Source organism: Musca autumnalis, unplaced genomic scaffold, assembly GCF_047663935.1.
Source record: "Musca autumnalis isolate F117 unplaced genomic scaffold, ASM4766393v1 scaffold_5, whole genome shotgun sequence".
NCBI classification, from domain to species: Eukaryota; Metazoa; Arthropoda; class Insecta; order Diptera; family Muscidae; genus Musca; species Musca autumnalis.
Window position 1 is genome coordinate 143,064,417 of NW_027412088.1, and position 13,652 is coordinate 143,078,068.

At 37.9% G+C, this 13,652-nt stretch overlaps 1 protein-coding gene across 1 annotated transcript; it reads left to right on the top strand.

Moving 5' to 3' along the window:
- Window positions 1-9,594: 9,594 nt before the first annotated feature.
- Window positions 9,595-13,361, top strand: Amyrel (Amylase related). Its single transcript, XM_073957793.1, has 2 exons — window positions 9,595-10,316; window positions 12,487-13,361. Exons 1-2 carry the CDS (start codon window positions 9,645-9,647, stop codon window positions 13,315-13,317), a joined length of 1,503 nt encoding a protein of 500 aa, XP_073813894.1. The 5' UTR covers window positions 9,595-9,644; the 3' UTR covers window positions 13,318-13,361.
- The last annotated feature ends 291 nt before the right edge of the window (window positions 13,362-13,652 follow it).

Genomic DNA, 13,652 nt, shown 5'->3' on the forward strand with positions numbered 1-13,652 from the left:
TATGGTAAATTCAAAAAATACAAACAAACAAGAGTTGTGTTCCTTTACTTGCCTAAGTTTACCATTTCTTACTATTTTTAACCTGCAAAGCGTTCCTTAACCCCAAAAAGTGGTCAAAATGGTAGCAATTTTTAAGAGAGAGAGAGAGAGAACAAAAAGGCATTCTGTTCTAACACAGGCTACCAGACAAATTTCTTCGGGTAAAAATGGTAGAACTGATTTTTCGACATTTGTTTGACGATTATTTGGCAATGATGGAAAAAATTAACGCTGACGAAACGAAATTAAAAACAGTGAAATAAAAAAAGAAAATTGAACTTTTTGTATCTTTTTGACATTGTTACCAGATCTACCATTTTTCCCTTCCTTTACTTTTGTGGTAAAACTGGTCATGAGAGAGCAATTTTGACAGTTTTCTCTTTTACCACTTTTACCATTAAAAAAGTAAAGGAACTGTTGTGCGGCAAGTTTCTCGTAATAAGAAATGAAAACATGGAAATTGTATAAAATAATAGCTTGTTACTTTTTAGTTGTTCTATTGCCTTTATTTTATTTATTTCGTCCAATCTGGCAAGATTACAGGATATATTCAAAGTATTTTCTCTTGGAGTGCTATTGTACATTTCGTTATTTTCAATGATGTTTCTGACGTTACTAAGTTATTCGAAATTTTCTCTCCATCTTTGAATTTGTTCATCATTGTTCGTTAGTAGTCTATCATTACGATATTTTACTGCTTGGTTCCTGATACACCTTTGTAAGACAATCTATTGTCCGGTGTAGCTTTCTCATGTTATTCTGCTTGCTCTGCTGTTTTTGCCAGATCGTTTAGGAATTTTCTTTTGTCTCCATACTCCCATACTACTACTGACAAAATTTATACCCACGACTATGAATTATTTATTTGTTTTATGAATTATTTAAACGTCTTAAATTTTTCATACATTTTTGTATTTAACATATAATGATGGATCCTTTTACACAAAATCCGAAACTTTTTTATTATTAAAAATAAAAAAATATTAAAGCTGGTCATGGGGCCGTACTATTTATTATATGTAAAAGATAAGGCAAAAAAAAAACAAATAAAGAAATATTTAATTCCCCCATAAAAGTATACACATATTTACAACAACAGAAAAACAAAATAAATGCATTTAAATATACAAAACCATAGACAAAAAGTAGCTAATTTATTTAAAAAAAAGCTTGTTTTTGTTATAATTATATTTACCAATTTTGTGTTGTGTTATTAAAAATAATTATCACATTAAACAAAACAATAAAATTAAATTTTATATTGTAAACAAAGAATGCAAGTAGAAAAAGTTTTTCATTTGTTTTTATATTTATTATTATTATTTTATTAACAATACATTATTATGCTTTAAATGGCTTTTAGTTGGTGGTAGTTGTTTAAAAAATAGTTACAATTTAAAGCTTATTTTTATAACAAATAACCAAAAACATGGCTTATTTATGCAATGCATTTGGCTTTATTTTATCGCAAAATAATCGCAACTCGTACTGCTTGTGAACAAGATAAAGTCGTTGAAATATATATAAATTCAAGAATTAATTTTATTTATATAAAACTTTTTCTATTTGCAGTTTTATCTAAGGATTACAGAAAAAACACAACAACAGCCAAATAATATATATAATAAATTATTTATGTATTTTACAATTAATTGTTTTATATAAAATGTTTAATCTTACCGTATAATTGTCATAAAGTTATTAAAAAAAGAAACAAAAGGAAAAAGCGCAAAGAAAGCATATGAAGAAAGCTTGGATTGTTTGAGCTTAACGACATTCTGATTTATTATTATAAAACAACAACATATGGGAGAGGAGTTAAAATATTTTTATTACTATTATAAAAACAAAATGAAAAAAGATTATAAAGTTATGTATGTATATTTATTTAATATAAGTAAAAGAAAGGAAGAAAGTAAAAAATAAAAGCAAATGTCTTATTGAATTTTAAAAAAGAATGTGTTTTAAATCTTCTCATTGATAAATCGAAAGTCGACGAAAACCACTGCACAGTGGTCCCACTTGTATGGGAAGGAGCGACAAAAATATTTATACTCGTCGGATCGATCTGATTTTTTCAGTATATGCTAAAAATAAGTAAAAAATACTTTAGCAAAAAAATCATCAATATGGGTCTAGTTTTTCCTATAGCCCCCATGTAGCGGTACCACCCGATTTCAGGTATTTTGAAGCTTTTATCTACATTTTCAGCCCTAATTGGCTGTACTTTGGTATTTGGGGTTCCCAATGGTCAAAAACCTTCTGCGCAAAAAATTGTGGTCTCAGGTCCAGGTTTCGGTATAGCTCTCATATTTCGGTACCTACCGATTTCAGGTATTTTGAGGATTTTATCAACATTTTCGGCCCGAATTGGTTGTAATTTGCCATTTGGAGTTCTCAATGATCAAAAACCTTCTGCGCCAAAAATTGTGGTCTTGGGTCCAGGTTTCGGTATAGCCCTCATATTACAGTACCTCCCTATTTCAATTATTTTGAGGTCTTTATCTACATTTTCGGTTCGAATTGGTTGTAATTTGCTATTTGGAGTTCTTAGTGGTCAAAAAACGTCTTCGACTGGTATCGTGGACAGGAAAGGAAACAAATTATTTCATTTGAGGTCAGAATATTTCATGGTAGGGATATACTAAAGTTCGGTACGACCGAACTTTACATTTTTACTTGGTTTTCATATTATATGTAGCATCATACATATATCAAAAATATACAAATGTAAAAAATACACTCATAAGTAGATCCCAAAACAAAAATATCTAAATCAAAGAAGAAACTTAAAATACAGTAATACGGCATATTCATATGAAACGACCAGAGGCATCGTCAGTACTTTTTATGTCACGCACGGAAGCGCAAATATATGCAGCTGGAATCAATTTTGTTGTAAACTTGACACTATTTCGAACATTCTCCAAAAAAATTGAGAGTGGCGAAGGATGGCGAAGTTAGTAAAACTCAACTTCCATTTTTAAGACTTGGAAAAAATTTCACAAAAAAAAGTATTATAAAAAATTTAATTTCCAGCACGTTTTATTCGAGCAATATGTAAAAATTTTTATGTAAAAGTAATTAGAATACCTTGAACTAAAACTTCAATTTCAAACACAAAATGTTTATCGTTTCAATTTCGAGTTATTTGCCTTGTAAAAAGTCACGACCTTACTGATGATTTTAAAGTTTTTGAAAGATAATACGTAAATGTCATCTTCTTCTGCTTTGCTTTGTTAAATACCGTTATAAAGTACAAAAACAGTGCTGGAATATTAAAATATGATATGTTTAGAGACAATTTGCTGAATTGTCGCAGAGATTTGCTGATATCGATTTTTCGATTTTTGTCGCAGGTTGGGACCAGTGTGCACTGGGTCTCAAATGTCTATTCCATAGCGTATACGTCAAATAATTTATCGTATTAAATCCCCTGGGTTTTATTTGACATTTGGAATCCAATGGAAGAAGCACAATCACAGCAATCGGTGAAGTCGACTTCAGGATTGCAAAAGGGCTAAATATCAAGAGACATAAAAAGAGAATATTAGTGGCAATATGCTTGTCGAAAGCCTTCGACAAAGTAAATCCCTAACCACCTCTAAAGATAGCTAACAAATTACATGGGCGGTAGGCAATAATCCGATGTAGAATTCAGAGGACAAAGGCCCCTCCCAGTGGAAAAACTAACAAAAAGTACCTCAACTATATCCCAGTACTTACTATCTCCCCCTACTTTTCAACTCTTGTGTATTCAAAGCCCTCTTCCCACCGCAAAACGTATATCCCATTCATATGCAGACGACAAACTGAAACAATTACCTCCCCACCATCAGAGAATTCTTTATAAACTGCAAATATATGCCGCAAAGTCCACAACTACCATCCTAACATCAGGGACCATAGAGGTAAACATGGAACTAGATACGAGACGGTAGCTGAGAAACGCTAGGAAAAAGAATATATTTTAACAGCATTAGTCCGCAGATTTTTTTGGAAGGAGAAACCACAGATGCATGTGTCAAGCATTGTATTCAAGAGGGCAAAACGTATATCCCATTCATATCCATTTTCTTCTCTGCGTGTACATACCGCCGAAGAATAGCTGTTCCGTTATATATCCGCTTCACAGTTTGCACGGTGAACGAAGGCGCTACGACGAGCAAAAGAGGATATTGCCACAGCTCGGCAGACAACCCCACAGCTAGCCAGACCATCTTCTCATTACAGTCTCCGTTAGCAGACATTAGAGTTGTGTAGTTCCGGAACGACCTATTTCCAAGGAACTATTGGAAATATATCCAATTCTTTCCTTCATACAGTTCCTTTAGCTCATATTGCTCCTTTCTTGCATATAGTTCCCTCTATCCTTCATCCTTTAATAATTTCGATTCTTCCCGTTCATTATTCGGATTCGTTGAACTATTTCGTTCCCAGAATTATTTGCAACGAAGGAGGCAAAATGAACGAGAAAGATTCATTGAACTATATCGTTCTCGGAACTATTTGGAAGTATATTAAGAAACTAGTTCCTTTTCGGAAATGGAACTAGAAAGACCGTTCCGCTCTGGGAAATAGATTATCCAACCCTAGCAGACATCCAACTTCATAACCTCTTTTCTGAACCATCGAAGATCTGATTGACAAGAGTTCAGACAATTCATCTATCACCGCTTCAGAGAGCGGCCCTGTCTCTCAGATTCTCTGGTAACTGAGAGAATTTTCCGGGACGTTTCTCCAGTAGCAAATATTCTAGAGTATTGGTGGCCAGCAGAGAAAAAGCAGCAATAAATCATATGCACGCGTGCATAGACATTTGTGTTACTTGCAGTAGTGCAGCTTGTGTGGGCTTATTTTGTGTGTAAAACTAATGGTGATGGTTTTGTGTTCTGCTGCTAATTGCGTAAGCAGCAATGGCTTGGCCATCTGGGTTCTAGAGGCACTACTCTTGTTTCCCTGTTGTCCAATGCGATGTACCACAACAGCATTACACGTCATATCAACACATATCAGTCGACGACGGAACCAAAACTGGCAGTGCGACCGAACCTCCATAGTTGCTCTTGACCTATCGAAAGCCTTCAATACCGTCAAACAAGCCAAGATGTTCAAGGACTTCCTTTCAGTCTTGTTTAAGCCATCGGATAATCAACCATATGTGTTGACGAAGAAAAAAAACGTAAAAGACCCTCAGAGTGGGACAGAGTGTTCCTTAAGGGCGGGTTGATATCTCCGGAACTGTTTAACCTATACCTTTCTTAAATTTTAAATCCATCTTGCATTCCACTCACTGATAGCATAGTCCTTCATAATAGTTACGGACATCTACACTAAACCTACTATGAAAGGTAGCCGTGCTCCACCTGCTACAAATTCTAAGATTATTTTTTTTTTTAATTAAAATTGAATAATTATAAACCTAATATAATTATTCAATTTTATTTTAAAAAATAATCTTAGAATTTGTAGCATAGGGCCACGGCTACCTTTCATAGTAGGGTTAGTGAAGATGTCCGTAACTATTATAAATGATTCCGCTATCAGTGACTGGAATGCAAGATGGATTTAGAATTTAAGAAATGTACAGGTTAAACAGTTCCGGAGATATCAACCCGCCCTTAAGGAACACTCTGTCCCACTCTGAGGGTATCTTCCATAGGTGTATAAGGAAGATACCAAGGAACGGTCCTGACCGGCTTTAACCTGGCAAAGCCCAGTATTTATCTTGGTCTCTCTTTCATCTCAAGTGGACACTGACCTCCCCGTGGTGTCATCTGGGGAACTGCCTTTAACACCCGTTGAAGATAGTGAGCTAACATGTGCCGCGCGTTCACCCATAAAAACCTTAAAAACTTGGGTTTGGGCGTCGGGTTAGTCACCCTCCCCTAGAAAAAACAGCATACTATGAAAAAACGAAAGAAAAAACGAAAAAAATGAAAGACTCGCTGCAATTCGATTAAAAGCAAAATTCTTCAACATCAGCTTTATTTGCGCTCATGCTCCCACTGAAGACAAGGACGAACAGACCAAAGATATATTTTACGAGCGCTTAGAAGAAACTTATGACCGTTGCCCTGCCCATGACATTAAAATTATACTAGGCGATTTTAATGCCAAAATTGGAAAGGAGAATGTCTTTGGCACAACAGTCGAGAAATTCAGTCTCCACAGTGAAACATCTGACAATGGTATGAGGCTGATAGACTTTGCAGCTGCAAGAAACATGGTAGTTAGCAGTACCAGATTTAAGCATCCCGATATTCATAAGGTCACCTGGCTGTCGCCAGATCAAAGAACAAGAAATCAAATTGATTACGTTGTGATAGATGGAAGACATGCATCGAGCGTGTTGGATGTACGATCGTTCCGAGGCGCAAACATAGACTCGGACCACTACCTTGTTGCAGCAAAGGTACGTACCAAATTTAACGTAGCAAACAAAGTGCGAACAGACACAGCACAGAAGTTGGACATCGGTAAGCTGCAATTACAACAGATAGCCACAGCATATTCCACTCAACTGGCCCAACTGCTTAATCAAAGCACTCCTCGTCCCGATAACATATCAGGACAATGGCAAAACATTGCCCACTGCATGCAAACAGCCGCAAAATCAGTACTTGGATACCAGAGATCTCCACCAAGAAATCCATCGTATGACCAGGAGTATCGTGCTGCTACTGAAGAGAAAAATGCGGCATATAGGGCTACTTTACAATCAATAGCAACGCGTAGCGCACGAGAGAGGTATCGGAAGAAAAGGAGAGAGGATAAACGCCTTTTCCGCAGGAAAAAGAGAGAGATGGAAAAGCGGAAGTGTGAACAAATCGAGATATACAGAAGACAGAATGAAGTCCAAAGAGTGAAACATCAAACTGATGGCTTTGGAACTGACACATCCTCCTGTAGAGACCAGCAAGGTAATCTGGTAACTGATACAGATAGTGTGCTAAGGATATGGAAAGAACATTTTTCCAAACTGTTGATATCCAATAGTAGCAAAGTCGACGAAGATACCACACATCCAATCCCAGAAGATGGATACCGGCTGAAGAATAATAAGGCAGCAGGAGCTGATGGCCTACCAACCGAGCTGTTTAAAACCGGAGACGATACGCTGATAAGGTGTATGCATCAGCTAGGCAAGGAGACAGCCTTTCGTGTAATCTTTTCAACATCCTGCTAGAAAAGGTTATACGAGATGCAAACGTCAAATGAAGTGGCACAATCTACAGCAATAGCCACATGTTACTTGCTTATGCTGATGATATTGACATCATGGGACGATCAGTAAAAGAAGTAAGCGATACCTTTATGAAGGTCGAAGGAGAATCTGCTAAAGTCTGGCGGTAAACGGCGAGAAGACCAAGTGTCGACGCGCAATGCGTCCATTGAGATCGGACCAACTGTTGAAGTTGGTTCCTATAATTTTGAGGTAGTAAAATACTTCGTATACGTCGGCACCGCCGTAAACACAACAAACGACTTCAGTTGTGAATTAAAAAGAAGAATTTTATTGGCCAACAGATGCTACTCCAAGCTTTGCTTGTCTATTACCAATCGTTTATCAAAAGCCGTAAGTTCACCGTTTCCGGTGGTGGAACCTATGCTCTAACTGCATGAGGATCTCAGCAATGGAGACAGCAGAAATCTTCGCACTTTCCCACGTTGCAATCTAGTTCCTTATAGTATGAATTAGGAATGCCTTAGATTCTTCATCTATATAATTAATAATATTCACGCCCTTGAACCTGACCTTCCTATATGATATCTTCATAATCGACGAGGATTATCTTCCGCATCAGCTCTGTCGATGATTACAACCAGAAATTCATCCGGAATGGCCTCGCTCTGCTACCGCCAATAAAGAGAACTTCTTACCTTTGGAGATCTTTCCGAACTTCCTAGTGTCGACCACCTAATGGTCTCGCTAGTAGGTGCCTGCATTCAGCAAGTAGACGATCGAGCAATATGTCATTGAATTGGAACTTGCGGCCTCCTCAGAGAATCGTACGCACTTCAACCCGTTTCGATATGAAGCAGTTTCGTTAGATTTCGTTTGGTCGGGATGATTCTCTTAGTCATATTTGAATACATTTCCTTTATCCTTCTCATATGTCTTAGGCGAGCTATATATCCACTAATTCCTTCCCTGCAATATTGGCTGGTCCTTCTCGAGTAACCGACTGCAGATGCAGGCAGCTCTTTGGTAGGCCCTTTTATTATCTGTCTCACTTGTTTTTGTATTGCACGAGGGAGAGTAACTATGTTTCACTTTCTCGGAATTCGGTCGGGATGATTCTTTAAGCGTATTTAGATACACTTCCTTTATCCTCCTTATATGTCTTAGCTTCGCCTTGATGCCCACTAATTCCTTCCCTGTTATATTGGTTGGATTCTTCTCGAGTAACCGAGATTCAGACAGCTCTTCAGTAGGCCCTCTAGGTAGGTTAAGTATGTTCCCCTCTCCCGTCTTCTCTTTCCACATCATTCTGTCTAGAGAGAAGGAAGCTGCATAACGTTCAGTGTCAATGATTTATCTACCAGAAGGGATAGTAGTAACACTAATGCGGCCTTAATAGACGAAGTGTGATTCACCGTAATGTCCATTTCCACATCAGACAAGGATGGATTATCCCATGTACCTGTCGAGATGCTTTCTGACTTAAACGAAAGGATAACCCACCTCCTAAAAGAGATAGGATGTCATCGTTGTGCCTCGACACAACATCATGAATGACGTCTAGGGTTAGATTTGTGAGTCCCGTAAGGTTGTCTCCGCCATAAATTGCCGATCCTGGCGTTGGAATATTCTTTTTTTCAGTAGCTTTGCCGAGGTTGTCACCGTTGTTAGACACCGTTCTTCCCTTCCAATGCTAATATCTCAGCCAATTTTGTTCCGAGACAATAAAAAGTTTTAGATTTTTTTAAAGCAGCACCAGATAACCTTTGAATTACTCTGTATGTGGGTGGTATTGTAAATCTGTTATCTATATGTGTGTTTTTAGCACTGTGTATTTATTCTTTAAGCATGGGAAATTATGTCAATGGGTCATTTACCAGTACCCAAAAATTATTTATCTTTATCTACAAGAACATGTTTACATCACGCAATACCACTATTTACATAACGCTTTTTAATACAAACTGTGTCCTACTATCTGCGGTTATAACTGTATGGGGGTTTCTCCTATATTTATTGCCTTTTGCCCACAGCATATCTTCTGTCTAAGTTAATTGAAAGCAAATTTCGATTAAGTTTCAATTATTTAAAGCGTCATAGGGAATCATAAAACATATCTAAAATTCTGACCACCAAAAGATTTATAACCGCGTCATATAGTGATAAGACCTTGCCTACTTGATGAAGGTAAAGGCCTGCTGTTGTTAATGAAATTGAAACGAGTCACTGAAAAATAACAACAACAACGGACGAGAAAATCCCCAGTTCATCTTATCAATATTTCAGAGATAAAGCAATAGCACAGTACGCAGGTCCCAGACATCTCAACGCCAAAGAAGCTATAAATTGGCATAAATCGCAAATGGAACAGTTTATTTTTCATCAATTCACATAACTGAGAAGTATCGGAGCGGTCAACATGTTTAAAATTAAAGCCATGTGGGCATTGGCCCTCCTTGTTGTGGCTTTGTCAGCAGCACCCATGGCCAGTGGCCAACACAACCCTCACTGGTGGAGCGGACGTAACACAATTGTCCATCTCTTCGAATGGAAATGGAATGATATTGCCCGTGAATGTGAAGAATTTCTGGCTCCGCGGGGATTTGCCGGTGTCCAGGTGTCTCCCGTAACGGAAAATGTTATTGTCGACCAGAGGCCGTGGTGGGAACGTTATCAGCCTTTATCCTACAAATTGATAACGCGTTCGGGTACAGAACAAGAATTTGCCGACATGTGTCGTCGCTGTAATGCCGTGGGTATACGCATTTATGTTGATGTCATTCTAAATCACATGGCTGCCGATCAAGGTAAAACTGCTGTTGGCACGGCTGGTTCACAAGCTGAGCCGGGCTTGAAAATCTATCCCGCTGTACCTTATTCCGGTATGGATTTCCATGAGTCGTGTGAAATTTGGGATTGGAATGATCGTTATCAGGTGCAAAATTGTGAATTGGTTGGCCTCAAGGATTTGGATCAAGGCAAGGAGTGGGTGCGGGATCGTTTGGTCGAGTTTTTAGATCATTTGGTGGAATTGGGTGTGGCCGGTTTTCGGGTTGATGCTGCCAAACACATGAAGGCTGAGGATTTGAAGGTAAGAAAATGAAAGAAATTGAAGTACCGCGATTTTCAAATAATTTCAAAATTAGATAAAATTCGAAAATCGTCTTTATTGGTCAAAAAGTTTTAGTTTAGTGCTCTTCGAGCATTGTTTAGAATTTTTTTACTGAAGTTAGTCCTAGCGATTTTGATTACAACAAACAATTTTTTTGTGGACAAGTGCATAATTCTTGAGACAATGAACCAAAAACTCCAAAAATATATCTGCGGCGCCCAACAAAAATGCCTGGTGAGCACGATAACTTTCAAATTGAATACCCGATTTGGTAAAGACTTTGCAAATCGTAATATATCATCCATTCTTAGATCAAGCTCGGGTATGGACTATATCGCTTCACTACTTCGGGTGTCTCCCCCACAAAAGTTAAAATTTTTCACTTTAGTGCCGTTTAAGGTCTCTTCGAAACTAGTCCTAACCATTCTGATTACAACGATTCGTGAGTAAGCCCATACTTCCTGAGATAACGGACCAACAACTCTAAAAAACTGCGGCGCCCAAGACAAGTGCATAATTCTTGAGACAATGAACCTAAAACTCCAAAATATATCTGCGGCGCCCAACAAAAATGGCTGGTGAGCACGATAACTTTCAAATTGAATACCCGATTTGGTAAAGACTTTGCAAATCGTAATATATCATCCATTCTTAGATCAAGCTCGGATATGGGCTATATCGCTTCACTACTTCGGGTATCTCCCCCACAAAAGTTAAAATTTTTCACTTTAGTGCAGTTTAAGGTATCTTCGAAACTAGTCCTAACCATTCTGATTACAACGATTCGTGAGTAAGCCCATACTTCCTGAGATAACGGACCAACAACGCTAAAAAAAACTGCGGCGCCCAACTAAAATAACTGATCGGCACGATAACTTTCACATTGAATGCCCAATTTGGTCGAAAATCGTAATATTTCTCACAAACTAGGATCGAAGTTCGAAGATTAACTATAAAGGTTCACTCCTTCGGATATGTCCCCCACAAAAGTCCATCATTTTCACTTATGCGCAGTTTAAAGTCTCTTCGAGGATTGTTTTGGAATTTTACCAAGGCTACAATTTTTTCGTGGACAAGCCCATACTGTCTGAAATAATGGACATACACAACCCTGCGCCGCCCAACTAAAATTACTGATGAGCACATAACTTCAGAATTGAATGACCGGTTTGGCCTAAACTTTTCAATTCGTATTATTTGTTCGAAACTATGATCATGTTGGAAGATTGCCTATATCGGTTCACTTCTTCGGGTACCTCACTCACAAAACGTTCCACATTTTCGCTTAGTTTAAATGCTCTTTTCAGTAGGGGTTGGTAAGTGACTTTCGGTTAATCGATTAATCGACTTTCTGCAGTCAAAAATCTAAAAATCGTAGTCGACTTTTGTCTGGAGGGAAAATCGCATAATCGATTACCTTGTGATCGATTTTCGAGTTTGCTCATAGATAGTAGACTTGACGGTTTTATACATTTGGCGGTTTTACAGTTTCAAAATAAAACTCTAAAATCGACGAATGGTCGATTATAATCGATTTTCCGCGGTTATGAAAAAGTCGAAAGTCGAGTTTTAAGACAACTGAAATAATCGCAAAACCGAAAAATCGCATTTTTAGTTTTAGACCAAAATCGAAAAGTCGAAAAATCGATTATTGCTTTCCATTACCTATCCCTAGTTCGAAGATGGACAATATAGGTTCACTCTGTAGGGTTCTACATTTCCACTTAAGTGCAGCTGGTCAAAGATAGGTCGGAAATGTTTACCAAAGGTAGTCCTTTCACTCCCCTAAAAGTTAAGCATTAATTAACTAAGTGGGAAGCAACCTTTCCCTGGGAAAGGGTCTTAAGAAGCATCCTTTCCCTAGTAAAGGGTTTTAAGAAACATCCATTCCCTGAAAGGGTCTTAAGAAGCATCCTTTCCTTGGGAAAGTTTCTTAAGAAGCACCCTTTTCGGCGAAAGTTTGTTAAGAAGGAAAGGTTGTTAAAAAGGTTCGTTGTGGAAGGTTCTTAGGAGGCACCCTTTCCATGGGAAAGTGTCTTAAGCAGCACCCTTACCCGCTTATTCCCACTTCTTACATCGTGTTGAAATTTTAATAGCGTCTAGTCTTTGTCTTTCTAATGCCTTTTAAAAATGTCCTTCTCTTTCCCAGGTCATTTACAATCGTGTTCGCAATTTAAATACCAACCACGGTTTTGCTGCCAACTCGCGGCCATTCATATTCCAAGAAGTAATCGATCATGGCCATGAGACAATTACCAAATACGAATACAATCAACTGGGTGCTGTGACAGAATTTAGATTCTCCGAAGAAATTGGTCGTGCTTTCCGTGGTGGTAATCAACTGAAATGGTTGGTATCTTGGGGGCCACAATGGGGTTTCCTGCCAAGTGAAGACGCCTTGGTATTTGTCGATAATCACGACAATCAACGTGATGGTGGCGATGTTTTGACCTACAAACAATCGAAACAATATAAAATGGCTACAGCCTTCGGTTTGGCTTATCCTTATGGAATTAGTCGCATTATGTCCTCCTTTGATTTCAGCGATCGTGATCAACCACCTCCACAAACAACTGATGGCGTTATTATTTCTCCGGTATTTGATCCCACAACTGGAGCCTGTACTAATGGTTGGGTCTGCGAACATAGATGGCGTCAAATCTACAATATGATTGAATTTAAAAATGTTGCCGGTGATGCGGGCCTTAATGATTGGTGGGATAATGATGACAATCAAATTGCATTCTGTCGTGGTGATAGGGCTTTTGTAGCCTTCAATGGTAATGGTTATGATTTGAATGAACGTTTGATGACATGTTTGGAACCTGGAACTTATTGTGATGTCATATCCGGAGCCAAGGTGAATGGTAGCTGTACCGGCAAGACTGTGGAAGTTGAATTGTGGGGATATGCTCAAATTGTTATTGGTGCCAATGAGGAAGATGGGGTGCTGGCCATACATAAAAATTCGAAATTGTAAATAAAATTTTAAAGATGTTTCTGAAAAAAAAACTACATGAAAAATTATTTGTTTTATTAAAAATTGGGAAAACATCTTTTGATTATTAACACTGGATCATTTACCCTGTTACTGTCCACCGCTTCTGCAAATATTATTGGGATTGGGAACAACATTCCCCAAGCACAAATCACACATTGTTCGAGAATGGATTCTATATAACTGTTCAAAAGTGATTCAATCACCTCCCCATTCCCCTGATTTGAATCCTATAGAAAATGTATGGAGTATTTTGACGACAAATATAAGAAGTCATAACATCTAAAGTATAGGAACCCTGAAAAATGTCCTGTCAG

Coding starts and splice junctions, on each gene's coding strand:
- Amyrel (XM_073957793.1), top strand. CDS start 9,645: ATGTTTAAAATTAAAGCCATGTGGGCATTGGCCCTCCTTGTTGTGGCT. Junction 10,317..12,486: donor TGAAGGCTGAGGATTTGAAG/GTAAGAAAATGA, acceptor TCTCTTTCCCAG/GTCATTTACAATCGTGTTCG.